This window comes from Ursus arctos, unplaced genomic scaffold (assembly GCF_023065955.2).
Source record: "Ursus arctos isolate Adak ecotype North America unplaced genomic scaffold, UrsArc2.0 scaffold_15, whole genome shotgun sequence".
NCBI classification, from domain to species: Eukaryota; Metazoa; Chordata; class Mammalia; order Carnivora; family Ursidae; genus Ursus; species Ursus arctos.
Genome location: NW_026622819.1, coordinates 29836298 through 29861706, shown reverse-complemented (window position 1 = coordinate 29861706; position 25409 = coordinate 29836298). Strand labels below are relative to the sequence as shown.

General features: G+C 32.9%; 1 protein-coding gene across 9 annotated transcripts in view; it reads left to right on the top strand.

Moving 5' to 3' along the window:
* The window catches only part of RICTOR (RPTOR independent companion of MTOR complex 2), a 111848-nt gene that overhangs the window by 55652 nt on the left and 30787 nt on the right, over positions 1-25409 (top strand). For 8 of the 9 annotated variants that reach the window (XM_026506855.4, XM_026506856.4, XM_026506861.4 and 5 more), the window contains 15 exons: positions 2511-2574; positions 6658-6784; positions 10001-10170; positions 11599-11666; positions 15145-15212; positions 16233-16315; positions 17464-17551; positions 18288-18378; positions 18488-18554; positions 18701-18781; positions 20800-20900; positions 22833-22998; positions 23393-23494; positions 23611-23657; positions 25111-25246. In XM_026506855.4, the coding sequence (XP_026362640.2) occupies positions 2511-2574; positions 6658-6784; positions 10001-10170; positions 11599-11666; positions 15145-15212; positions 16233-16315; positions 17464-17551; positions 18288-18378; positions 18488-18554; positions 18701-18781; positions 20800-20900; positions 22833-22998; positions 23393-23494; positions 23611-23657; positions 25111-25246 (1459 nt within the window). Of the gene's footprint in view, positions 1-2510; positions 2575-6657; positions 6785-10000; positions 10171-11598; positions 11667-12139; positions 12214-15144; positions 15213-16232; positions 16316-17463; positions 17552-18287; positions 18379-18487; positions 18555-18700; positions 18782-20799; positions 20901-22832; positions 22999-23392; positions 23495-23610; positions 23658-25110; positions 25247-25409 lie in introns of those variants that run through there. The other variant, XM_057312212.1, reaches the window with a different exon arrangement.

Here is a 25409-nt window from a genome sequence, read left to right as displayed (position 1 = left end):
GAGCGAGAGAGCATGGGGGGAGGGGCAGAAAGAGAGAATCTTAAGTAGGCTCCCTGGTAAGTGTGGAGCCCAACACAGGGCTCCATCTCACAACCCATGAGATCAGGACCTGAGCCGAAACCAAGAGTTAGCGCTTTATCTACTGAGCTATCCAGGTGCCCCAAACTGAAACTATAGCTATTTACCTACATTATTTACCCATTCCAATATCCTTCCTTCTTGCATTTGTACATTTTCGTTCATCTTGCATCACTTTCTGTTTGATAAATTTCCTTTACTGTTTTAGTGGTCTACTCAAGATGAATTCTTTCATCTTTTTTTTTTTTTTTTTTTGGTCTGTAAATGCCTCTATTTTGCCTTCATATCTGAAGGCTGTTTTTATGACTAGTTCCTGTTTTTTAATGCTTTAAATAAGTTATTGTCTTCTGGACTTTTTTTTTTTAACCTCGTGAACAGTACGTAGTCTCTTCTTATTGCTTCTTTGAAGTGATGTATTTTTTACTCTTCTGGCTGCTTTAAAGGTTTTCTTCTGTTCATTCATTCTTCTCTCATATCCTCTCATACTCCAGCTGTGTAGTGTTGAATCTGTCCACTGTCCCACATGTCTTTGATGTTCTTACTGTATTTTCAGTTTTTGTTAATCTTTATGCTTCAGTGTGTTTACTTTCTACTTACCTGTTTTTTTCCTCCATCCTGCTGGTAAATCAGTCTCTTCAATTTTTAATTTCAGTTATTGTATTTGTTTTACTCTTATTTAAAGATTCTAGGTCATTGCTTTATTTCTCCATGTTTCCTTCTATTTACTTGATCATATTTATCATAGTGATTTATAGCCTTATGACAACACTAATATGTGAATCACCTGTGTTCTGTTTCTATTGTCATTTTCTTTTCTTGGTTTTTAGTTACTTGGCCCTTTGTTTATTTTAAAGCATACCCCATATTAGTACATGATTGGATGTGAACATCGCATATGCAGAATATTTGGCTCTAGATTATGCTGTTTTCCTCTTAAGAGAGTTAAGCTTTATTCTAGAATGTTGGCTTATCACACTGATTTTGCTAAAGTTTGGTTTTAGCTTTCCCTTTGATCTATGGAGTGGCTATTTGGGATCTCAAATGACAGCTGTAGATGTTTTGCAGAACCTCTTCGCTTTGACCAGCCTTGAGCTGTAACATCTATCTAGAGTGTTATGTACCTGTTCAGATTTCTGCTTACTTCCTTAGCTTCTTGGCAGTAGCTTTTTGTTTGGTTCCTTGGATTTTTACTCTGTTTTTACACAACATAGAGATTGGCAAGTGCCTTGGAGAGGAGATTGCATGAAGATTTGCATTCACTATCCTATGTTTTCTTTTCTCCGGGATTTTTTTCCCTCAAGTCACAGCCACATTGGCTGCACTAAAGTTCAACTTGTCTCTCCAGTCTAGAAAGATTTTTGCTTTCTGCTAGGACTAAAACTGGGGATTGACAGGTGCCCCGAGGACCAAAGCCTGGTTGGATGTGGAGCTTCTGTGTCTCTTTCCAGGGATTATTATCCATTGCCCTTTTAAAGTTTTAAAAAGTATTTTGTTTACCCTTTACAGTTGTTTTTGGCTAGAGGGGTGGTCTGATCAGCCTCTCTGGTGTGGCCACAAATTGAATTCTGTTTAATTTTTTCTTAATAAAATTGTTTTAGATTTAATTGAATTCAGATAGAAGAAATGCTTCTTGAGTAGCAAATTATCTATATGTATTGATTAGAATAGTGAACTACCTGAACTTAAGGAAAAATTAATTGTTTGGCTGTATAAACTAAAGACTCTTAAGAAATTGAGTAATTTAATAAATTTTACAGAAAAATGTCAGTTAAGTGATATCTGAGCATTAATTTTTGAAATGCATTTAGAGATTACATTATATTTGGTAAAATAGAATTATTGTGGCTAGTATATAAGACTTTTAACATAGTCATAATATATAAAATGTAGACCCTGGTTAAATCACTTTTTTTTTTTAAGTAGGCCCCACACTCAGTGTGGAGCCCAACATGGGGCTCGAATTCACAACCCTGAGATAGCAAGACTTGAGCTGAGATCAAGAGTTAGTTGCTCAACCAACAGAGATACCCATATGCCCCTAAAAATCACATTTAAACTAAAACATAAGCTGAAAGTGTTTTTCCTTTACCATTTTTATAAAATTGCAAATTTTTATCAAAGATAGATGAATTCTTTTTTCAGTAGATTTCTGATACTTTGCTTTTATGTTTATTATTTCTCTATTGATGTATAATATAACTATCTTTTCTGGAGTTTTAAATGAAATAGTTTTGAAATGCTTTATTATAGCAAATATCACAAGAGAACTGGATGTAAGTTAACTAAGTAAATGTCTGCTGGTGTTAAAATCATGTTAAAATTTTTAAATACCGTATTAACATTATGAAGATGGGTCTGACCTGGTGGTATTATACAAAAAAGTGTTTAATAAAGATTTTTATCAATAACTAAATATTTTGTGTATTATTTAGGTGCATTGACATACAGCAGAGCAACGAGGTAGAGAGGACACAAGCACTTCGATTAGTCAGAAAGGTACGCTCTATGAGAGAGAAGGCAGATTTTTGTATTTTACATTTTTAGATTTAGACTGTTTTGTGAAATCTTTATGTTAAAATTTAAAGGCTAAATTCTCATTAAACATTTTTGCTTGTTAAAATTTTATGAGGTAAATAGGTCTGTTAAATTTAGAGTTAAGCATAAATATTTTGTGTAATTATTTTCTGTGATTGGGTACAACTAGGACAATATTTTTTAATACAATATTCACTGTAAAGAATATAGTAGTTTCCCCCCCTTATCCTGAGTTTCGGTTTCCTGAGGTCAGCCATGGTTTTCTTTCTGCCTTACGGTTAGAACGTCTGTAGTAGCCTCATGTTATGTCACAGTACTTACATCATCACCTCACTTATCTGATCACATAGGCATTTTATCATCTCACATCACCACAAAAAGGGTGAGTACAGTACAATAAGTTATTTTGAGAGAGAGAGAGACCCCATTCATATAAATTTTATTATAATTGTTCTGTTTTATTATTGTTAATCTCTTGCTATACCTAATTTATGAATTAAACTTTATCGTAGCTTATGTATGTATAGTAAAAAAAAATAGTATACTTGACCTTTGAACTTCATGGTCTACTTATGTGGATTTTTTCAATAAATTGAGTATAGAACTGTAAATGTATTATCTCTTATGATTTTCTTAACATTTCCTTTAGCTTCCTTTATTGTAAGAACATAGCATATATAACATATACAAAATATGTGTTAATTGACTGCGTTATTGGTAAGGCTTTCAGTCAACAGTAGATTTTTAGTATAGTTTATATATGGAGTCAGTACTGTCTGTGGGTTCAGTATCCACTGGGAGTCTTGGAGCATATCCCCCATGGATAAGGGAGTGGGGAAGAACCACCATATTTCTTCCTTTGGTAGACCTCTAAATGAAATTACTGCTTTTTGATATATTATTGGAGAAAGAGGATTACTTGTTCCCCACTCTGCTTTTCTCTCACTTGTATGCTTGGAGTTAATACCATTAAGTGGATGTCACAAAGAGTTACAAACTGGTTGTTTTGAAGACTAATTGTCCATAGGCAGTTTCAATAAGCATTTCAGACCATTGTACAGGATAGGTCAAAATCTAAATTCTGCAGTAGAGAAGGGTGTTAAGGATAATCCATAATGCTTCTAATGAGAGGTTTTCGAGGAATTTTTTATTGTTATTTAATGAGATACCCTAATGGCAAAACAGTGAACTAAGAGTTAACTTGGTTAGGGCATAGTTACATAAGAATTTTTTCATGTTTCATCCTAAGTATCCAGTTTTATCCTAAACGTTTATGAAACTTAGGCAGTATATAGTTATTTTAATGTAAAAACATCTAAAATTATTAAAATTATTTTTTAAAAAATAAAAATTTTAACCCTTCTCCTCTTTACCCACTTTTGAATTCAGTGCATACTTCGAAATGGGAGAGTGTTGGATTTGTACAGTAACTAGATCCCCTCTTTTTCTTTTTTCTTCCAATTGTCCACCTTGGGGTTAATAGTAATACCCACAGGTGAGCATAGTAAGGAAGAGGTAAATGGATGAATGTCTTAAAACAAATTTACATTCTAGTAAGAGTGATATTGAAGATAGATTACAATATTTTTGTTATAGGTAAAGTGTCATATTGGGACTGTGATTTAACTCCTTGAATTTAAATTTAAAAATTAGATTTATGGTTTTTACTTATTCATAGTCTCTCCTGCCATGATTTTGAGAATTCAGGATAAGAAAATAAAATTTGTTTCTGAAGAACCTAGAATAACTTTTTGGCTATTTGAGGAATATATGTCAATGTTTATCATACTAAGAATTATAAGTGAGCAATTAAAATATATGTTAGCATATTAGAAATAATAAACCCATCACATATAAACATTTTTGTAAAAATATATTTTCCAAAAAGAAACTTAACAGAATGACGTTATTTTTGATTTTCGCAAATGTCTTTAGTGTTTGTCTTGATGGAAAGTAGTAGCTGGATTGTCATATTTGGTTCTTCATTCAGTCTGTTGTGATTTCAGGTTCAGTGGAGCCTCTGGTAAACTTCAGTATATACTTCCGAGAGACCGAGAGTGAAAAAAACAAATAATGTCTTTGTATTATTGTGAAAATAGTTTTAACTTCACAGAATCTCTGAAAATATCCTAGAGACCCTTGCTTCCTGGACCACACTTGGAGAATTGCTGCCCTAAAAATTGCCTGCAGAAGAAAATACAATTCCAGATAGATTCAGACAATTAAATTCAGCTTCTTTGAATTATTCAGTAAATATTTTATTTCAGTTTTGTAAAATGTTTTGGCACGTTACAATTTCGTTTATAAAACAGCCCTGTAAAAGTAAACAGACCCCTAACAATTTAGTAATGCTATTACAAAAGTATTATTTTCTTCTGTTATCTTCATAAATACAGAATAATCTGAGGCAGATATCATTTGTGAATCTAAGAGCAGGAAAATAGCTTATACCTGATGGTAAGATGTAGGCTCAGAAGAGGAATTATGGTGTAGGGTTCCTCCTTGGTTTAGCTAAAAGCAGATAGAGTTAAAAGGAAAACATACTTGCTGAATGAATAGTGGCCTCTATTGGCTAGAGGAACTGTAATTTCAGTAGTATTTTTAACAACGAACACATATTTCTTTTTTTCAGCAACATCTTGGCAACTGAGCTAGTAGAAATTAATGTTAATATTATAATGGCTAGGTCACTGTGGGTTTTTTTGTATACATTTTAAAAGTTTTCAGATTTTCTGTGTAAGTATTAAATCTTATTTTAAAGAAAAGGAAGAAACATTTGTTGCTTTAGGATAACTTAATCCATGAGTATTAAGGAATATTCGTGTGTTTTTTTTTCCTTCTCTTTCACCTGTCTCATTCATTTGGAAGATTTTTTGTTTGTGCTTGTTTTCAGTGTGTCTGATTCGCCCCCGCCCCCTTTCTCTCCTCAAATAGTCCAGAGAATTCTTCCTGGTTTTTGTCTCTGTCATTTTCTATATAATTTTCCCAATTTTCAGCTGTTACTTCTCTTTATCCAATTGAAAATCTGCTCACTGCCTTCCTAACTTAAGCCATCAATTTTGCTCATATATTATTTCTTTATTCATGTAGTAAGAGATTAACATACCATAGATTTTTTACAGTTGAACGGGATTAATTTAGGGAATCACTTGCCCTTGATACATAGGATTATAAATCCAGTAACATCCAATACAGATCAATTATCCCTACTCCAGAGACCTGTTATTTTGAAATTGTTCATCTACCAGTCTTTGCTTATTAAACAGTCATTAACAACATAATTTGTTTTCTTTCTAATTTTCAAACTGAAGATATGTTATCTGTTTTCAGTATTCCAAATATATTCTTGCCAATTAAACTTTTCATTTAAAGTAGGATTCGTCCAAAGTTTTGTCACCAGAAACTTATTATTTGCATCCTACTTTTTGAAATATTAAAACTAGATTATGGGTTACTAACTTTACCTTTTGGCATAGCAACAAGTGATGGTTAGAGATAGGGAGATTATTAAGCGTCTGTTATTAAGCGTCTGTTGCAGATTATTAAGCGTCTATTAAAGTGAGAAAGAATGAGGACCCAAATTAGAGTTTGATGGGAGAGAGAATATGGATAGTTAGGTGAATTGGTAGGACAGGACTTGGTGGAGATTGTATATGGGGAAGAGTCAGGAATGGAATAGTACAGTAGTGTGTTGACAGCTGTTGTTACCACTGATTTCCTTTGTCTAGGTACTGAACAGTTGTATAAAATATAGTTCCTATTTGAGAGGAGCTTAGAATCTCAGAAACATTTAATCTTGTCATTTAATTGATTTATAGTCTGAACTAAAAAGCCAACATTTTTCCATAGTAACGATTATTAACATTTATTGCACCGATTATTAGTTACAGTAATCCTTTGAAATGTTCATATGAAGAAGATTAAAATTGATGCCTGGATCTTATAAATGTTCTATGGTTATAAACACCTCAATATGAACAAAATTGGTTTTAAACATGTATTATGAAGTAAATAACTTCTTTTTCTGATTCCTCCCTGTTACAGATGATTACTGTGAATGCTTCCTTGTTTCCTAGCTCTGTGGCCAACTCATTAATAGCAGTTGGAAATGATGGACTTCAAGAAAGAGACAGAATGGTCCGAGCATGCATTGCCATTATCTGTGAACTAGGTCAGAATTTTCTTCAAGTAATAAAAATGAAGCATTTTAGGAAGTATATATATAAGAATGTAACATTTTTTAATGTGAACTGGGTCAGAATTTTCTCCACATAATAAAAATGTAGTGTTTTAGAACGAATATAAAAATACAACATTTTAAAATGCCTTTCATATGTGAATTTTTTTTTTAATCTTTTATTATGTTATGTCAGTCACCATACAGTATGTCATTAGTTTTTGATGTAGTGTTCCATGGTTCATTGTTTGCATGTAACACCCAGTGCTCCGTGCAATATGTGCCCTCCTTAATACCCATCACCGGGCTAGCCCGTCCCCTCGTCCCCCTCCCCTCTGAAACCCTCAGTTTGTTTCCCAGAGTCCATAGCCTCTCGTGGTTCATTCCCCCTTCTGTTTACTCCCCCTTCATTATTAATTTTTAGTTATTGCTACAAAGATATGAAAATTTAGTTTATAGGAATATAGGAATTGTCCACATTCCAGTGTTCAGAATAAAATTGCTTAGAATCTGGTTCTCAGATATTAGTTAACTGCAGTATATCTTGATGTGGGTTAAAAAACAGTCTGTCATACATTAAAAAAAATCTAAATGCAAAAGGATTAAAGAGTTAAATGGGGAAAAATGGAAAAAATGGATGAGCATTTATCTGATCATTGTAAGGAAAAAGAGTCTTAAATTATCAAAAGAAATAAACAGATTTCAGCAACTATAGATTTTATTATAAGGAAACAAAAAAACATGCAGTGCCAGAGCAAACAAAAAATAAATGTTACAAACATGATAGGTAAATAACTTATTTATATACAGATCAGTAGGAAAAATAATTAATTCTCAAAGAAATACATGGCTAATCAACTTATTTAAAAAGTTCAACCTCACTTAAAACCAAAAAATACAATTTTAAATGACAAGAGAAGATAATTTTCTCCCACCAAAAGTAGAGCTGGTGTAGATTCCATTCACTCTTGATATAATAAATAAGTTAATAACAAAATCGTAAACTAAATTAAGAGAATCAAGCCCTATTATTGAAGATTTAAAGCTACCGTTCACAGTACATATTGATTTAAAGACAAAGTAAAAAAGTTAATTAAGGACATTTTGAAAATAATAAAAATTTACATGTCAGTGTATGGGATGCTTGAAAAGCTATACTCGGAGTTAACTTCTTATCATAAAATGCTTTCATAATTAAGCAAAGAGCTTAATTGAAATGAAAATAAGTACATGAGTCCAAGAAAATAGAAACAGGAGGAAAGAAAATCAATTTTAAGGTAAGCAGGAGGAAAGCAACAATGAGATTAAGAGTCCTAATTAGATAATAAGATTGATAATTTAAAATAATCCATGTTAGTTGGAGAGAAACATACACAGGTACACAAACATACACTAATGTTTAAAAATCATGTAAGTCAGGGAAACAAAAGATTAATATACAAATGAGGAAGAAAATAATAGTTTTTTAAAATTATGAAATATCTTTTATAAGTATTTGAAAATCTTATTGAAGTGAATGGGTTTTCGGAGAAAATTTTATTTCCAGAGTTGACTCAAAAAATAGAAAACACAATAGATAAAAACCATAGAAGTACTTGATGAAGTAATTGCCTCCCAAAAGACTCATTCATGTAGTTTTCTTAAAAAAATTGCTTCAAGGAACAGAGTTCTTATATAACGTAATCTAATTGGAAGTATTAAAATATTGGAACCTACCAATTTTTTAATGAAGCTATCATTTTATATGCATATACACATAGATATACACACATACCTATACACATATATAAAATAAATAAAAGCTTCCTTTGTTAACATTCTAGAATACTTATTTCAGATCAGCACTGTATTATTCTTAATGCTGGATCCCTGTAAATACTATAAACTTTGAATTGCTAATTAAGTTAATATTGCTAAAAATTTTCAGCCAGGGTAGTAAATTAAAATAATAAATGAAGTTTACGTATTGTAGATGATATATCTAGAAAACTCTGACTCAACTGACAAACAGAACTTAAGTAATTCAAGAGATTAGAAACATGAAAATACAAATTCGATAGATTTATTTTCTGTTTCAGCAATAGAATCAGTAAATGTGTTAGAGAAAAAAGATACTATTTCCGAAGTAGAAAAGAAAACTATATATAACAAAACTTCATAAGAAATACGTATGACTTGTGCATGTGTTTGGCGGAGGGAAGGGGTACTTTTGACACTTGAATTTGTCAAGTTGATTCTTAGTAATGTAGAAATGAGAACATTAGTTGTGCAGTGGAGGGGATACTGATTGAAAAGTGATATGAGGGAACTTTCTAGGATGATGAAATTTCTTGGATATTGGTTACAAGAGTATAAAAATTGTTCAAAATTTATTGAACTGTACTATTAAGATCTGTGAATTTTGCTGTACATAATTATATATACCTCAATTTAGAAAAAATAGAGGAGACCTAATTCTGAACTTAGGATAAACAGAAACATTTTTGAGAAACAATAATGGAAGGGAAGGGAAAGGGTTTTTTTTAAGTGTATTTTTATAAAAATTATTAAACTAGGTTATTAAGAGAGAGAAAAATGAAAAGGAATTGAGTTGCAGACTCTGGTATATAGAATACTTTAGTACATCAAAAGGATAAAAATCAGTTTGGGAATCATGCTGGAATAATTTATTAAACATTTGGAAAAAGATTGAGTTTATCAATATTAGGCAAAACTCAATTTCCTGACAGATTGAAAACTGGAATGTTAATCATGAACTCATTTAAAACACACAGATATATGTGCGGGCATGAACAGAAAATGTCTGATCTTTGAAGTAAGGGACGAGTTTCAGAGTTTAAAATCTGAGATTAAAATCTAAAGTTAAATTGAAAAGCAGATAAAAGATATGAAATAGATGAAAGGCTAATATATATTCCCATTAAATGAACAACTTCTTGCAATTGATAGGAAAGAAGAACCATTCCAGTAAAAAATAGACAAAGGATATAAAAAAGCAATTCAAAGACATTAAAAAAAAAAATCAGGGTTTTGGGAAAAGTATAGTCCGTGACTCTTATTAGATACATTTTATCCCCATTTTAAATGTCTTTGACTAGAAAGTTCTTCAAGTCAGAAAGGAAATTGTTGCAAGATAAAATCCCAGATTTCTGATTACTGTTTATTAGGTATCTACTATATGCTTTATTAAGGTTTTCTTTTTTATTTTAGCACTTCAGAATCCAGAGGTGGTGGCCCTTCGAGGTGGACTGAACACCATCCTGAAAAATGTGATTGATTGCCAATTAAGTCGAATAAATGAGGCCCTAATTACTACAATTTTGCACCTCCTTAATCATCCAAAGACCCGACAGTATGTGCGAGCTGATGTAGAATTAGAGGTAGGAACTTCGATATCCTTTTCTAGTTTTACAATATGACTTTAAATATATGCATAGTCTTACTTTGAAATTTTTAAGTTAATAGATGTAGCACGTTAATTATCAAACATAAACTAAGATTGACTTATCCCCAGCAATATTTTATAGCTCATTGAGTTTAGACTGAACTGAAAATATTATTCTCAAGAATATTTCATCAACATATAAAGTGAAGTAGTTTTAAGCCAGTTACAGCACAAGTAAGGTTGTATATACATTTGCCTACTTGTTTAAGAGAACCATTTCTTTTTAAGAACTCTATTATGTTAATTTTGTGAATAGCTCCTGCTAATTATATACTATTTATTTATTAACCCGTGCTAAAATTCTCTGAATTTAGAAGCGCTTGATAGCAACTAATGACCATATATACTTGAAAGAAATAGAATATGAATCTTTCTTTTTAAAATACGCTACAGTTTAATTTTTTTTACTACAGTGTTTTTTACAGTCTAAAATAATAAGACTGCTTTGTACTCTTTTTTTATAATAAAGTATGTAGTGGAGGTTGGAACAGAATTACCGCAAATTAATCTTATAATTTATCTGTGAATGTACTATATTGTTGTCCATTGCAGATACCATTCAGAGTAAGATTAAACCACAGATTTGTTTATATTTGGGTATGAAATTATGCAAAGTATAAAAGATGTATTGTTCTCTAGCATGTCTGTCTAAATCATTAGAATTTTATGTAGATTAGGTTAATACTAGCACCAAAAGGAGAATATAATTTATAAAATAGAACCACTTAATAATGTTCAAAAGTAAGCAAAACTAAGTTATAGTTTTAAAAGTCAGGATAATAATCTTGGGGTAGGTAGTGACTGAATCTAAAGAGGGAATAAGGAGGCTTTAAGAATGCTAATATTTTCTTCATCTGGTGCTAGTTACAGGAATGGGCTTAGTTTGAGAAAATACACCAAACCTTACATTCATGGTTTGTGCACTGTTTTATATATGTATGTTATACCTCAATTTTAAAGTTTAGAAATTTAATTTGTACATTAAAAAATCGCTCAAATTGGGTGCCTGGGTGGCTCAGTCTGATCTGCCTTCAGCTCAGGTCATGATCCCGGGGTCCTGGGATTGAGGCCGTATCTGGCTCCTTGGTCAGCGGGGAGCCTGCTTCTCCCTCTCCCCTTGCTCCTCCACCCTTCTCATGCGCTCAGTCTCTCTCTCTCTCTCTCTCTGTCAAATAAATAAAATCTTAAAAATAAAAAATCACTCATATATTCCTTGATGATGAGTTTGAAGAACTAAGTTTCTCAAACAGCATACCCAATAAAGATACAGAAAAAATGAAATTAATTTTAGCTTGTTACAGGAACAATGTGTTTTATAATAAGGACTCTTTTTTCTTCTTCTTTTTCTCCTTTTTTTTATTAGCGAATTTTAGCACCCTATACTGATTTTCACTACAGACATAGTCCAGATACAGCTGAAGGACAACTCAAGTAAGTACCATTTGTTCCTAGTAATTTTTAAGGAAGTGTGTATGTTGCTTTTAAAGCTTTTAGATTTGCCTGATTGCATATAGAGTCAGAGCAGTGTGAGTTTAAATTTTCTATTTCTCCGACTTACATTGTGGTTCTCATAATATAATTAGTTGTGGTTTAAAAAATTAAAAATTATGGGGCGCCTGGGTGGCTCAGCCGTTAGGCGTCTGCCTTCGGCTCAGGTCATGATGGGATCGAGCCTTGCATCGGGCTCTCCCTGCTCTGCAGGAAGCCTGCTTCTCCCTCTCCCACTCCCTTTGCTTGTGTTCCCTCTCTTGCTGTCTCTGTCAAATAAATAAATAAAATCTTTAAAAATTTTTTAAATTATGAGAAATTTAGCCTCAGAATTAATCTCTTATTTAAAATAGTGTAAGATAGGCTACAGTGGAAACCTAGATCTTTAATTATTTTTCTGTTGTATGTATTTTTAGCATAATTACATTGAGAGACTAAAAGAATGAAATAACAACAGGGAATAGAATGAAGAGCTGCCTTAACAAACTGAGTAAGCAGAAAGCTATATTCTGTAGAATTTTGAAAGTAAGGTTATTGGGGGGATAAAAGCAGATAGAATAAAGGTTGTTTTCTAGAAATGAGGCAGGGTAATTTTCAACATCTTTTTGGAGATATTCTGGGATAACTATAAATTGATTCAGGGATCAATGTATTAATGTATTATCTGTGAAGATTTTACAGATGGTGCTATTACGATAAATATGCTATGAAGTGTTTTTCTAGTAGGATTGTTGGGTTGCAGACATAAGCACTTATTTGATAGTATATAATTTTAAATTCTTACGTTTGAGAATATTGTGAAATGGGGATATTTCTGTTGTTTTTCGTTTTTCATTGTTTTTCATTTTTATGGAAAATAGTGGTTTTATATCTTTAATTACTCCTGTCACTATGGACTGATCACACCCTAACACTTCATGACCTGAGCTAAGAAATCAAAATAGATGCTCTCTGTGTAAGACTTCTCAGATCTTACTCCTGCTAAGTTGTGAATTGGGATTCTTAGGCCCCTTTCCTGGCTTTTCCCTATGACCCTTAACATTCTCCTTATTGATGGGAGAAATGCACTTTCCACGGTTACATGACAAATTACTATGAATGTAGCAACTTAAAATAACATCAATTTATTAGCTGACAGTTCAGTAGGTCAGAAGTCTGGCATAGCTCTTATCTGGAAGTTCTGATGAAAAATCCATTTCCAACCTCATTCAGGTTGTTGGCAGAATTTTCTTCCTTGCTGTTGTAAAACTGAGGTCTCTGTTTCCTTGCTGTCAGCTGGGGACTCTCAGCTTCCAGAGGCCATCCTCTTTCCTTGGCATGTGGCTCCTCTGTCTTCAAACAGAGCAGAAATTCCTCGAATCCTTTGCTTTGAATCTCTCTGACTTTCTCTTCTGCCACTAGCTAGTGAAAACTCCAGTTAGACCAAGCGTACCAGATGATCTCCCTGTCTTTTAAGATCTGCCAGGCTATATAACATTAAATTAGTCACAGTCATGACAACGATACCATATTCACAGGATCCAGGGATTAGGGCATGGAATCTTGAGGGGATGGCAGATATTTTTAGAATTCTGCCTACCAGGATGAGTGAGAGATGAGCCTGGCTATTTTTTGGAGTTGGAGGGGGAAAGTACATTCCACCAAAATCCTTCCTTACCTGTTTGGTTCTTTACTTTCATTTAGTTCCTGGAGTATGGGTATTTCTGGAATATGGGTACATTATGGCCAGGGAACAAGGGAAAATGGAGTGATTTAAAAAAAAAAAAATACTAAAAATTTATTGAATAGGTTAGAGAATTGATTACCGGGCAGTCACTTTTGTTTTTGTTTTGTTTTGGAGAGAGAGCGAGTATAAGCAGGGGGGAGGGTCAGAGAGAGAGAGAAAGAGAATTTTAAGCAGGCTCCACATTCAACCTGGATCCTGATGCAGAGCTCTTTCTATGACCCTAGATCATGACCTGAGACAAAATCAAGAGTTGGGTGCTTAACCGACTGAGCCACCCAGGCGCTCCTGTCACTAACATTTTTTTTTTTTAAGATTTATTCATTTATTAGAGAGAGAGAAATGGAGAGAGTACAAGCAGGGGAAGAGGCAGAACAGAGGAAGAGGGAGAAGCAGACTCCCCGCTGAGCTGGGAGCCCAAAGTGAGGCTTAGTCCCAGGACCTGGAGATCATGTCCCGAGTCTAAGGCAGACACCCAACCATCGGAGCCACCCAGGCACCCGTCACTAACATTTTTAAGAGAAGGAGGACTGAAAGCTTTATCCCATAATTGTCCAGTTCTCACTTCTTCCACCACCCCATCTCCTCATTTTAGTTTCTGTTAAATTCTCATTTGATGCTGCAGAGCTTAGTGTGGCTTGTTTGTATGTCTTTTTAAGTGTTTCATTTCTCTTTTACAGACTGATTACTCACTGTTCTTTAACTTGATTTTGTCTCTCTCTCTCTCTCTCTTTTTTTTTTTTTGTAATTCAACCCCTCTGTTTTTTCTTTCCCAGTTCTCTGGGTTTCTGTGTTCTCACAACTGTTAAGGACTTTATTAGGGAAGACAAAAATCACAGGAAAAAACACAGTTGAGAGTAGTGGTGGTTGAGGTGGCATAAATAGTCTAAGATTGCTGTTAAGTATTGAAACTGGCCATAAGCCATACGTAGGAAATATTTAATGAATGTAAGTAGTTCTGTTGCTTGATTAATTAATTGTAACTATTGCATAAGAAAGAATGGTGAGATATTTAGATACACAATTAGAAGAAAATAGCTGGTGATATTAATAATATCTAGTTGTATCAGTGACTATATGGGTTGTTGAGCTTGCATGTTAGAAATGCTGATATAAGAAAAGGAAAAAGAAAAAAAGAAAAGAAATGTTGAAATAAATTTGGGGCAAGAATTTTCAAGTAAGAGGATATATGTGCTAGGGAACCTGGCTGGCTCAATGAGAAGAAAATGTGACTCTTGATCTTGAGGTCATGAGTTCAAGCCCTACACTGGGTATAGCGATTACATACATACATACCTAGCAAACAAAGAAACTTTAAAAAAGGAATACATGTGGTAAAAGTAAGAGATAATTTTCTTTGCTAAGGGGTAGCCTTTTGACAGGGATGCTTATTAAATAGGGCGGTGTTGTCTGTAGTGCTGAATTAAAGGTGTTAAGTATCTAAGAATAGTTTTCAGAAAGAGCAGGAAAATTAGAACTAAATTGAAAGTGGAATTTATAACTTATTTTAAACTATGTTGGGAGTTTTAAATTGGGGTGGGGGGGTCAGTGTATAATTTTTTTTAATGTTTTATTTCCTGTGAAAATATTTAAATGTTAACTAGTGATAGTTTTTTTTCCTGATACAGTAGAGGAAAATCTCACTTTTAACATTTAATTTCTTTGATCTCTGCCCCTTGTGCCCCCCCCCCCCCCAAGAGAAGACAGAGAAGCGAGGTTTCTAGCCAGTAAAATGGGAATCATAGCAACATTCCGGTCATGGGCAGGTAAGTACTCTGTGCTGCTTAATAAGAAAAACTTGATTATTTTTTCAAATATTAAATTACTATTACAGCATCTAATTTAGATGTTAACCTAGTCTTAACTTTGTATGTTATTATTAGAGTGAGAGGGATTTGTGCAAAATTACTAAAATTGACTGTTTGTAAGTCAATGTGCTAATGATTACCTGGGTGATCAAAAAGTCTTTCTGTGGACATGAGCTATCCATTTGCCTTGGGTAAATAACCAAATGGAATTACTGAGTCACAAGGTGGATATATGTTTAGTTTTATAAGAAACTGCCAGACTTTTTCTCAAAATACTTACACTGTTTTACACTCCTTTCATTAGCATATGCAAGTTCTAATTGCTCTGCATCTTTGTCAGCCATTTCATGTTGTCTTACGTTTTAGCCATACTGGCAGGTGTGTAATGATATCTAATTGTGAATGTTACTGAGATTTCCCCAATGACTAATGATACTGAATGTTTTGTATGTGTTTATTGGCTATTCACATATCTTCCTTTGTGACATGATATTAATGTGCTTTAAATTGTTTGATTCTCCCACTTAAAATTTCAATCTGTACAGATTGTTTGAATTCTACCAGTTATAGTCTTTCGTGTATTCAATAAATTTTAGAATTATACTTTTAAAAGACAAATGCCAAGCAAAATTTTTCACTTCACTTTAGGTTAAGGGGGTATTGGTTAAGAGAGACAGAACATTGTCCTACTCTCTCCAATATTCTGACTCTGAGAATCACACATCAGCAAATAGAAGTAGTAAGCAGTCAGATTGATGCACTTGTTTGGGTATACAACAAATAGAAGAAGGAATTTATATGATAAAATTATTGATAATCTCTAGTCAGTAGGGAAATGTTATTTATGATAATGAAATAATAGCATGATTTTGGAGTTATCTGGAAAAATATAACAGATTTTATATTATGAATACATTGCTATAGATTTTTTTTGAAATTTAGATCACTGGTTTTTTTTTTCTTTTTTATCCTCTTTAGGTATTATTAATTTGTGTAAACCTGGCAACTCCGGGATCCAGTCTCTAATTGGAGTACTTTGTATACCAAATATGGAAATAAGGGTAGGCAAAAGTTACTCTAATTGTTTCATTCCCAGACTTTTAACAGAGGAAATTAATTGTAAAAATTATTTCAGGTGTTGCTTTTTCCTCATGAATTATTCATCTGTATCATAGAGCATTGAAAAAAAACATGAATAAATAAAATACATAAATAAATACTAGTTAAACCCTAAGGCTAATACAAATAATTTGAAATAGTGATGTTGTTAAGAACTATGGCTGAATTAAAAACTGGATTAAAAATATGAAGTTAATTATGCTTTATTCATTAAAAATGCAAATAGTAGAGAAGGGCATTCTCATTGTAAAAGATTCAAGCAATACAGAAATATACTTAGTAAAAAGTAAATACAGTATTTATGTATCTTATGCCTTCTGACTTATGTTTTTATAATATGAGTGGTGGTTTTCATTAAAATTGGGTTGTTATATGTATATGCTTATTTATTAGATATATTCCTAAATTATTAGTGCATAGCAATTTATATCAAACCGCTAAAACAAATTGAAATTGGAGGGAAAAAAATGAACTCTTCAGTTCTTCATTTTCCACTTAAATGTTTTTAGTTGTGTTCAAACAATAAAATTTGCCCTTTTCTTGTTTTTCTTTATTTGAGCCAAACCTGGAGTTGAAAAATATTAGAAAATATTAGCTAGGGGTTCCTTGCCTAAAATGTGAACTGAAGAGCCTTTAGACAATGGAAATGGAAGGAATGTGATTATAGATGGAAAGATCTATAAGCAGGGAACTAAAGGTTGGAGCAATTCACTTGACTGCTTACTTCACAGATGGTGAAAGAACATGGTTTTTGGAGTCTGGCCACTGAGATTTGACTCCTGATGTTAGTCTTCATAGCTCCATGACCTTGGGCAAATTACGTTTAACCTGTAAATCTATTTCTCCATATGTACTACAATGGGGATAATAAAAGATTAATTGAAAAGATTAAATCGTGTATGTAGTAATAAGCATGACTTAGTTATCTCTACTATAGGCCCGAAATGGCAGTTTTCTAAAATAAGGAGTTCTGTTTTAAACAGTTTTTCTTCTGTGAATAGGACATTTAAAACATCTGTTTTAAATTTTTAAATTTAAACAAAGATTCATTCCATAAAAATAAGTGAACTGTATTTATTTGCACTTGCAGCGAGGTCTGCTTGAAGTGCTCTATGATATCTTTCGTCTTCCTCTACCTGTTGTGACTGAAGAATTCATAGAAGCACTGCTCAGTGTAGGTAAGTATTGAAGTCCATTTGTGTCTATTCATACACTGTGATTATTAAAATGGTTTATCTAATACACAGAGTCCCTCAAAGGCAAAATACTGAACTAAATATTGAATACCATTTTCTTACTGCATCATCATAGCATTAAATTAATATAAAAATAAGACCTCAAATAAATTTCTAAAAATAAGAAATATTAATTTCTTTACCATCGCCCTAGGTATTGCAAATGAGCAGTGAAATTAGTAGAAAAATGGACAAAGAAAGAGCAGAGATAAGAAACTGATGTGATTCTCGAATTAGATTATCTAGTTCTCACTATAATTTTGTTTTAGCCAAATGACTCCTAAGTCCCAAAATGAAAGAAGTTTAGATCTGTGTACATCAATAAATCATTTATTTTCTGTATGCCTTTTCAGTCTTCTTTTAAACATTTTTTAAAGATTTATTTATTTATTTTAGCTGGGGTGGGGGCAGCAGAGAGAGGGGAGAGAGAAAATCTCCAGCAGACTTCCTGCTAAGCCAGGAGCCCCACGTGGGTCTCAGTCCCACAACCCCTAGATCATGACCTGAGCCAAAGTCAAGAGGTGGACCCTTAAACAGACTGAGCCACTTAGGCACCCCTCAGTCTATTTTTTTAGCCAACATTTTACAACATTATTTATAGCCTGACTAGCTGATGGTTAACTAATGTGTTTTAGTAATTTCTCATTTTCTTCTAACTACCTAATTTTAACTATTTTAGATCCAGGCAGATTCCAAGACAGTTGGAGGCTTTCAGATGGCTTTGTAGCAGCTGAGGCAAAAACTATTCTTCCTCATCGTGCCAGATCCAGGTAGAATTTAGAGAAATAGTCCAAATTTATTACAGTTACTGTTTTTATGTTAAATTATGTAATATACTGAACAGTATTTAAACTGTTTCTGTGCTATATTTATTTCTAGGCCAGACCTCATGGATAATTATTTGGCACTGATACTCTCTGCATTTATTCGTAATGGACTTCTAGAGGTACGAGTTATAAACTTTATTTTATTCTATTTTATTTTTTAAATTTTCTCTGACAAAGTTTTTTCAGAGCAGCAAGCATATATGATGCATAAATGTGTTCCTACGTACTATTTTGCAATGATAATATTTTCTTTTTCTTTTCAAAGGGTTTGGTTGAAGTGATAACGAACAGTGATGACCATATCTCAGTTAGAGCTACCATCCTTTTAGGAGAGCTTTTACATATGGTAAGTTGAGCAACTTCTGATTGTGTGTCATACCATTAATGTTTTAATTTACAAAATAATGTTACTTTGTAGTGTCTCAAAGTAAATTTGCTGTTTTTTGAGTGTCTTTGCGTTGCCAAGAGCCCTTGATGCCTTCTATCTATACATATATGTATGTGTGTGTATATATATAGTGTGTGTGTGTATTTATAGTATAGGCTAGTTTAATAAATGGAACATGTAAAAAATTAAAAAGTACTGGATATTGATTTTAATACTCACTTTTGCTGTTGACATTTTGAGTCCTGTAAATCTTAATGTATCTCAGAAAGGCCTGCTGCCTAAGGAGTAAGAAATTACAAAACTAGATATTCCTTCAATCAGGCAGCAGTGGAATTGATAACAGCAATCAGTGCCTGAATTTTTAGAAAACTGTGAAAAAAATTCTAAGTATAACTCCCTTGTTTGAAAACATTTTCTGCAAACTTGTGAGTTGAGGTTTAGAAGGTGAGTTCTTTGGGTTTTTTTTTTTGGTTTTTTGTTTTGTTTTGGGGGGGTAGTTGCCTCGATTTTATGACATCAGTAACTTCTGGAAACAAGGAGCTAAAAAGGTGATCCAACCATTCACTACTCCCAGCAAATCAACCAGTGGGAGAACTGATTGTTTGCAAGATAGAATTCCTATTTCTAGGTCACCTGTTTGTTGATAGAATACTAAATAAAAACCATTTTAACTGATTAAGGAAGAAGTAACCTTGTGGCAGATCTTTTAAAATTATGATTTTCTCTTATTGTCAGAGTACTTTTTGTTTTTGTTGTTTCAGTCCTCCCCACCCCTAGTATTTTGTTTTGTTTTTTTTCCCACATAACAGCTGGGCTCTGTGAGTGAGGTAAAGAGAATTTAGTAGAGTTTAATGATAACTGTCTTGTTTACCAACGGATTCTGTAGCCGTATGCTCTGTTCTCCTTCAGCCCATCCATGAAAGAATTAAGTAACACCGCAGGTTTTCATATCTGATATATTTTTTTAAAGATTTTATTGATTTGTCAGACAGAGAAAGAGCACAAGCAGGGGCAGAGGCAGGCAGAGGGAGAGAAGCAGGCTCTCAGCAAGGAGCCCAATGCAGGACTCGATCCAGGATCCTGGGATCATGACCTGAGCCGAAGGCAGATGCTTAACTGGCTGAGTCACCCAGGCGTCCTTTCTGATTTTATTTTTATTTTTTTAATTAATTTTTTTTTTAGATTTTTATTTATTTATTTGTCAGAGAGAGAGCGCGCACGCAAGCACAAGCAGAGGGAGAAGCAGGCAGAGGGAGAAGGAGGCTCCCTGCTGACTCCATCCCAGGACCCTGGGATCACGACCTGAGCTAAATATGGATGCTTAACTGACTGAGCCACCCAGGCGTCCCTTTTATTTTAATTCTTAATATATCTTTTCCTGTAAGGTTATCAATATCTAGAATTATTTGCTCTTTATGAAGAATCTTTTTTTATAAATTTCATCTTTTCCTTCCTCTATGACCAGAATTCTTGATTCCCTTGAAATATAAACGCTGGTCATTTTGAGTATTAGTGGTATTAATTCATTGCTTATTATGCTTACATTTTCTGGCTGCCACATTTAATGAAATTACTTCATTGGTAGAAAGCAGATTGAGTGCTGGATTTTGTTTGGAAAGTAGAATTAATGTGACATTATAGCACTGGATCTAAGTTTTGATGTGTAATCCTTTCAGATCATTTAAGAATTGAGTTTAATTGTAATTAAATTAATTTTAAGTTACTGCTTAAAATTAAAATTTAATGTTATAATAAGGATCTGTAAAATTCAGAGTTTTATTATTGTAATATGAGTCTTTATCTTCATTCTGTCTCATCCTTCTTGAAAGTAGGTAAAATAAATTATAAATATGTATTGGAAAGTGAATCATTAAGTTCTTTTCATGAGTAAAACCTTTACTATTTTATCTATGGATAATCTATAACATAAAATATTTCTATCTGTCAACTCTTAAAAATATTATGTTTCATTTTAGGCAAATACAATTCTTCCTCATTCACACAGCCATCATTTGCACTGCCTGCCAACCCTAATGAATATGGCTGCATCTTTCGATATCCCCAAGGAAAAGAGACTGTAAGTATCAGAGCTCTAGCAAAGACTGTGCCTGGTGTATTTAATACCCATTTAGATGACGTTCTCTTCTTTTTAAAATTCTGTGTGTGTGTGTGTAGATTATGCTTTGGAAATTTTTATTTTTTATTTTTTTGGAAATTCTTTTGGAATGCCTTCAGATAAGGGAAAGTTGATAGTATTATTTAATATAAGCTACAATGTATTATAGCTTAGTAAAATCAAGTTTTTCTGGCATGTTCCTGGACAAGGACATAAACTTTTTACCACATCATTAAAAATGTTGTTTGAGAATTTTTTGACTGTTTTATGTTTTAAGCAGCAACTTAGGCTCTTTAATGTCTAAACTATTTCAAGTTAATAAAGCACAAAGAGTAACAATGTATTCTTTTGTATGTGTAGTAAAAAATTTTGGAGGTTCGTAACCCATACTATAGGCATTGAAGTAAGCTAAACTCTTAAATCTGAAGGAGGTATTGCAAACAATTTATAAACAAAAGTATGGTAATACAGCTGTAGCTCTGCTGGAATTTCGTTGCTAATAATAAAATATAATTTAAAAGGTAAAGGTGGAGATGCTTGATTGAAAAGCACTAGTAGGAATCTCTTTCATTTGGTTAAAATTATATCTAAGCCAGGGGTGTTTTTTTCTCTTCTCTTTTTTTTTTTTAAATCTACCTATTATGATCTGAGAAATTTATATATTTGGACTTTTTTTTGTAATATTAGTGAAATGTAGTTCATTAGCTATTCAGAACTGTGACTTTTTATTGATAGTTATACATTTCTTAAAAGTTTAGTTAGCTTTATTAATTCAGGAGTACACATATGGGCCTCACTATAAATAAATAATATTCTATTAATTTTAACTCTGCCAGTGAATATACTATTATTTAATAGAATGAAGTTGTATTATAAACTAAGAGTTAATAGGGATTATCTCAGTGCTAACTCTAGGCTTCCATTAGTAATGATAGCTTTCAACTTTTTCTTTTTTTAAGTTTATTTATTTAAGCAACCTATCTCTATATTCAGTGTGGGGCTCAAACCCTGAGATCAAGAGCTTCATGCCCTACTGATGCCAGCCATGTGCCCCTTTCAGTTTTTATTTTAGTAGTTTCATGATGGAAAAATGTATTTCCCAAAGCCTGGTAGATCTGACTTCTCTGGGTCAGATTATGGCCATGAATTTCAGGGTTCATCAAGAATTCAAATCTACCTTCAAAATTTCAGCAATAATAGTCTTATAATAGTTTTTTGCTGTTGTTTTTTTTAGCTCAGCAAGGTCTCTTTACTTTCAATAATTGCCAATCTGAGCCCATCTCAGGCTTTTAAAATTTTAAATCTGATTTGTTTTTACCAGAAGTTCTGGAGTTGAGACTTGATTGCTATGAGATTCTTGAAAGCTGTGCTTTTATGGACCACAAACAAGAAATTAAAAATTTTTTAAAGGATACCATTCACAGTTGCAGATCCATGGTGGAGACTGTATGAATTGATACTGGAATCATCAATTATCCACATGGTGGGGGGAAATAAAATATTCCAGCCTTATACCATAAACAAAAATCAGTTTCGGATGGATTAAGGATTTAAATGTGAAAAGCAAATTTTTAAACTTCTGTAAGAAAATAGAGAAAACTAGGTTTCTGACTTTGTAGGAGTTCTTAAAACCAGTATACAAAAAGCGCCCACCGCCACAGAAGAAAAGATTGGTAAATACATAGTTAGCTGGGTCTACATAGTGTTTCTTCATACAGATCAGCAGTGTTTTTGATTTTTTTTGTGGTTTCAAATTTGTTTAAATAATTTACTTTTTAGTAACAGTCTCTAGTCTTGAATTTATATATTTTACTAGAGTAATTTACCAAAGTGATCTGTTTAAAATTACGCTAGCTTTGCTACAGTATTAATTCAGTTTTTTTTTTTCATTAGGCGAGCCAGTGCAGCTTTGAACTGCTTAAAACGCTTCCATGAAATGAAGAAACGAGGACCTAAACCTTACAGCCTTCATTTAGATCACATTATTCAGAAAGCAGTTGCAACCCACCAGAAACGGGATCAGTATCTCCGAGTTCAGAAAGATATATTTGTTCTTAAGGTACTGACATGAAATGTCGCAATTTTTAACTTAGTTTCCTGATTTTTTTTTTTTTTTAAAGATTTTATTTATTTATTTGACAGAGAGAGACAGCCAGCGACAGAGGGGAACACAAGCAGGGGGAGTGGGAGAGGAAGAAACAGGCTCCCAGCAGAGCAGGGAGCCGATGCGGGACTTGATCCCAGGAACCTAAGCGCCCTAAGGCAGACGCTTAACGACTGAGCCACCCAGGCGTCCCTAGAGCTATGTTTTTATAACTTTTTAAAGTTAAAAAGCCTTGATAATTCATCCTTAAATGAAAAATCTTTCTTTATATTTTTAAAATTTGAACTTAGTTTTCTGAATGTGAAGATAATTTGCCTTCATTTTCCTTACTACTATCTCATGATTTTAGGATACAGAGGAAGCTCTTTTAATGAACCTTAGAGATAGCCAAGTTCTTCAACATAAAGAGAATCTTGAATGGAATTGGAATCTTATAGGGACCATTCTTAAGGTATGACAGGATACTTCTTGGTTATGGCTTCATTTTATTATTCATTGTAATTCATCATAGTTATATTTTGGGAATTGACAAATACATGTATGATATAACATATTGTGTTTTTCTAGTGGCCAAATGTAAATCTAAGAAACTATAAAGATGAACAGTTGCACAGGTATGTAACAACTGTTTTGCATTTAAATTGAAAGAAATTAGATTTGAATTATATTATGCCTAATACCCATGAAAAGTAGTAATTGGTGTTTTAAAGATACATACATACATTTTAATCGTTGGTATTCAGTAGGTACATGTATACATTTTTGTGTATACTCTTATAACCCAAAAGCATCAGCTAATTCTTTTTCTAGTTATTTATATTCTGGTTTTAGTTTTGGAACAAATGAAGTACTTCAGATAAAAGTTTCTCAAATTGGGGTAATTTCAGCCATGTTGTAATCTTAGTCCTAAGGTATGAAGATGACATAATAAGGACATAGTTTCTCTCCCAAAATGATGGCCATTTTACTATTCTCCTTCTACTCGCATTTGCATCTGACTTTGGAGGGTTAGCCATTTGTCCTCCTCTTTACATTCCCCTTAACCAAGTTGATGTTCTCCACACCTTTCATAAAACATACTAATGTTCATGGCATACACAGTACTTCAAGCCACTGTGCTATTCTCTAGAATCCCCATGCGTTTTTACTCATTCTGAGTTTAGACTAATCCACTGCCAGTACTGCTCTCATTCAGTAAGAGGGCCTTTACTTCATGTTTCTGAAAAATTTATGTCCTTAACATTATTATTTGGTTGTATTCATCTACTCATGATACTTAACTTAATATCTGTATTAAGTTTATATGGAACATATATAAAGTTAAATTGGAATAAAGAAGCATAGCATCAACTTTTCATACTGCTTGAGAACAGAGATGAAGTCTCATTCAACTTTGTTTCTCCACATCCTAGAATTGGCACCATTTTTGGATTGTAGTGCATGAAATTAAATTGAACTAAGTTAAATGGAAGCTTAGCTCATAATGTTGAAAGTTTTAACATTGAAATATAGATTATGTTCATTGCTTCATAAATTCAGTTGCCTTAATTTTACCTGCAGTGTTTGTGCTTGGCTTTTTGCCTAATTGTGAAAAACGGACAGAATTGTGGTGTGATTTATTTTGCTTAAAATTAATCCAGTATAGGATTATTGTATAGAGACATGGGACAAAGATTGTCCCAAAATACAGTAGAAGAAAATTTATGTTCAGGTGTCTTCTTCATATTTATCCAAGCCTATCTTCTAACTATGTTATATCTGCATTTTTCCAGCTAGCATCTTTGTTTTCTACTATTTCTTTCAGGCATCTCACCATAAAATTCTTATTTCACAAACTGTTCTTGACAATTACGTTGTTTTTTTGGTTGGTTTTTGGTATTTTGTTGTTTGTGTGTGTGTGTGTGTGTGTGTGTGTGTGTAATGTACCAAATGTGTTTATTCCTTGCCATTTACTCTAGTGGTTTAAACCCAAAACATATTCAAACCTTATTATTATCTTAAGCTATGGTTAAGATTTTAAAGTAGTTTTGGTTTCTTACTTTATTGCTAATTTTATTTTGCTTTTAGGTTTGTACGAAGACTACTTTACTTTTACAAGCCCAGCAGTAAATTATATGCCAACCTGGATCTGGATTTTGCCAAGTCCAAGCAGCTCACAGTTGTGGGTTGCCAATTTACAGAATTTCTTCTTGAGTCTGAAGAGGTAGTAATAAGCACTTTGAATATTTTCCAGAGCAAATGTCTTTCATTAAATTTGCCCCCTTCCTTTTATTTCTGAGTATGCATAAGTTGTATTTAGAAACATAGGGAATGAGCCCAGACCTAGATTTGAATTCTGACTCTGTCACTAGCTAGTTATTTGACTT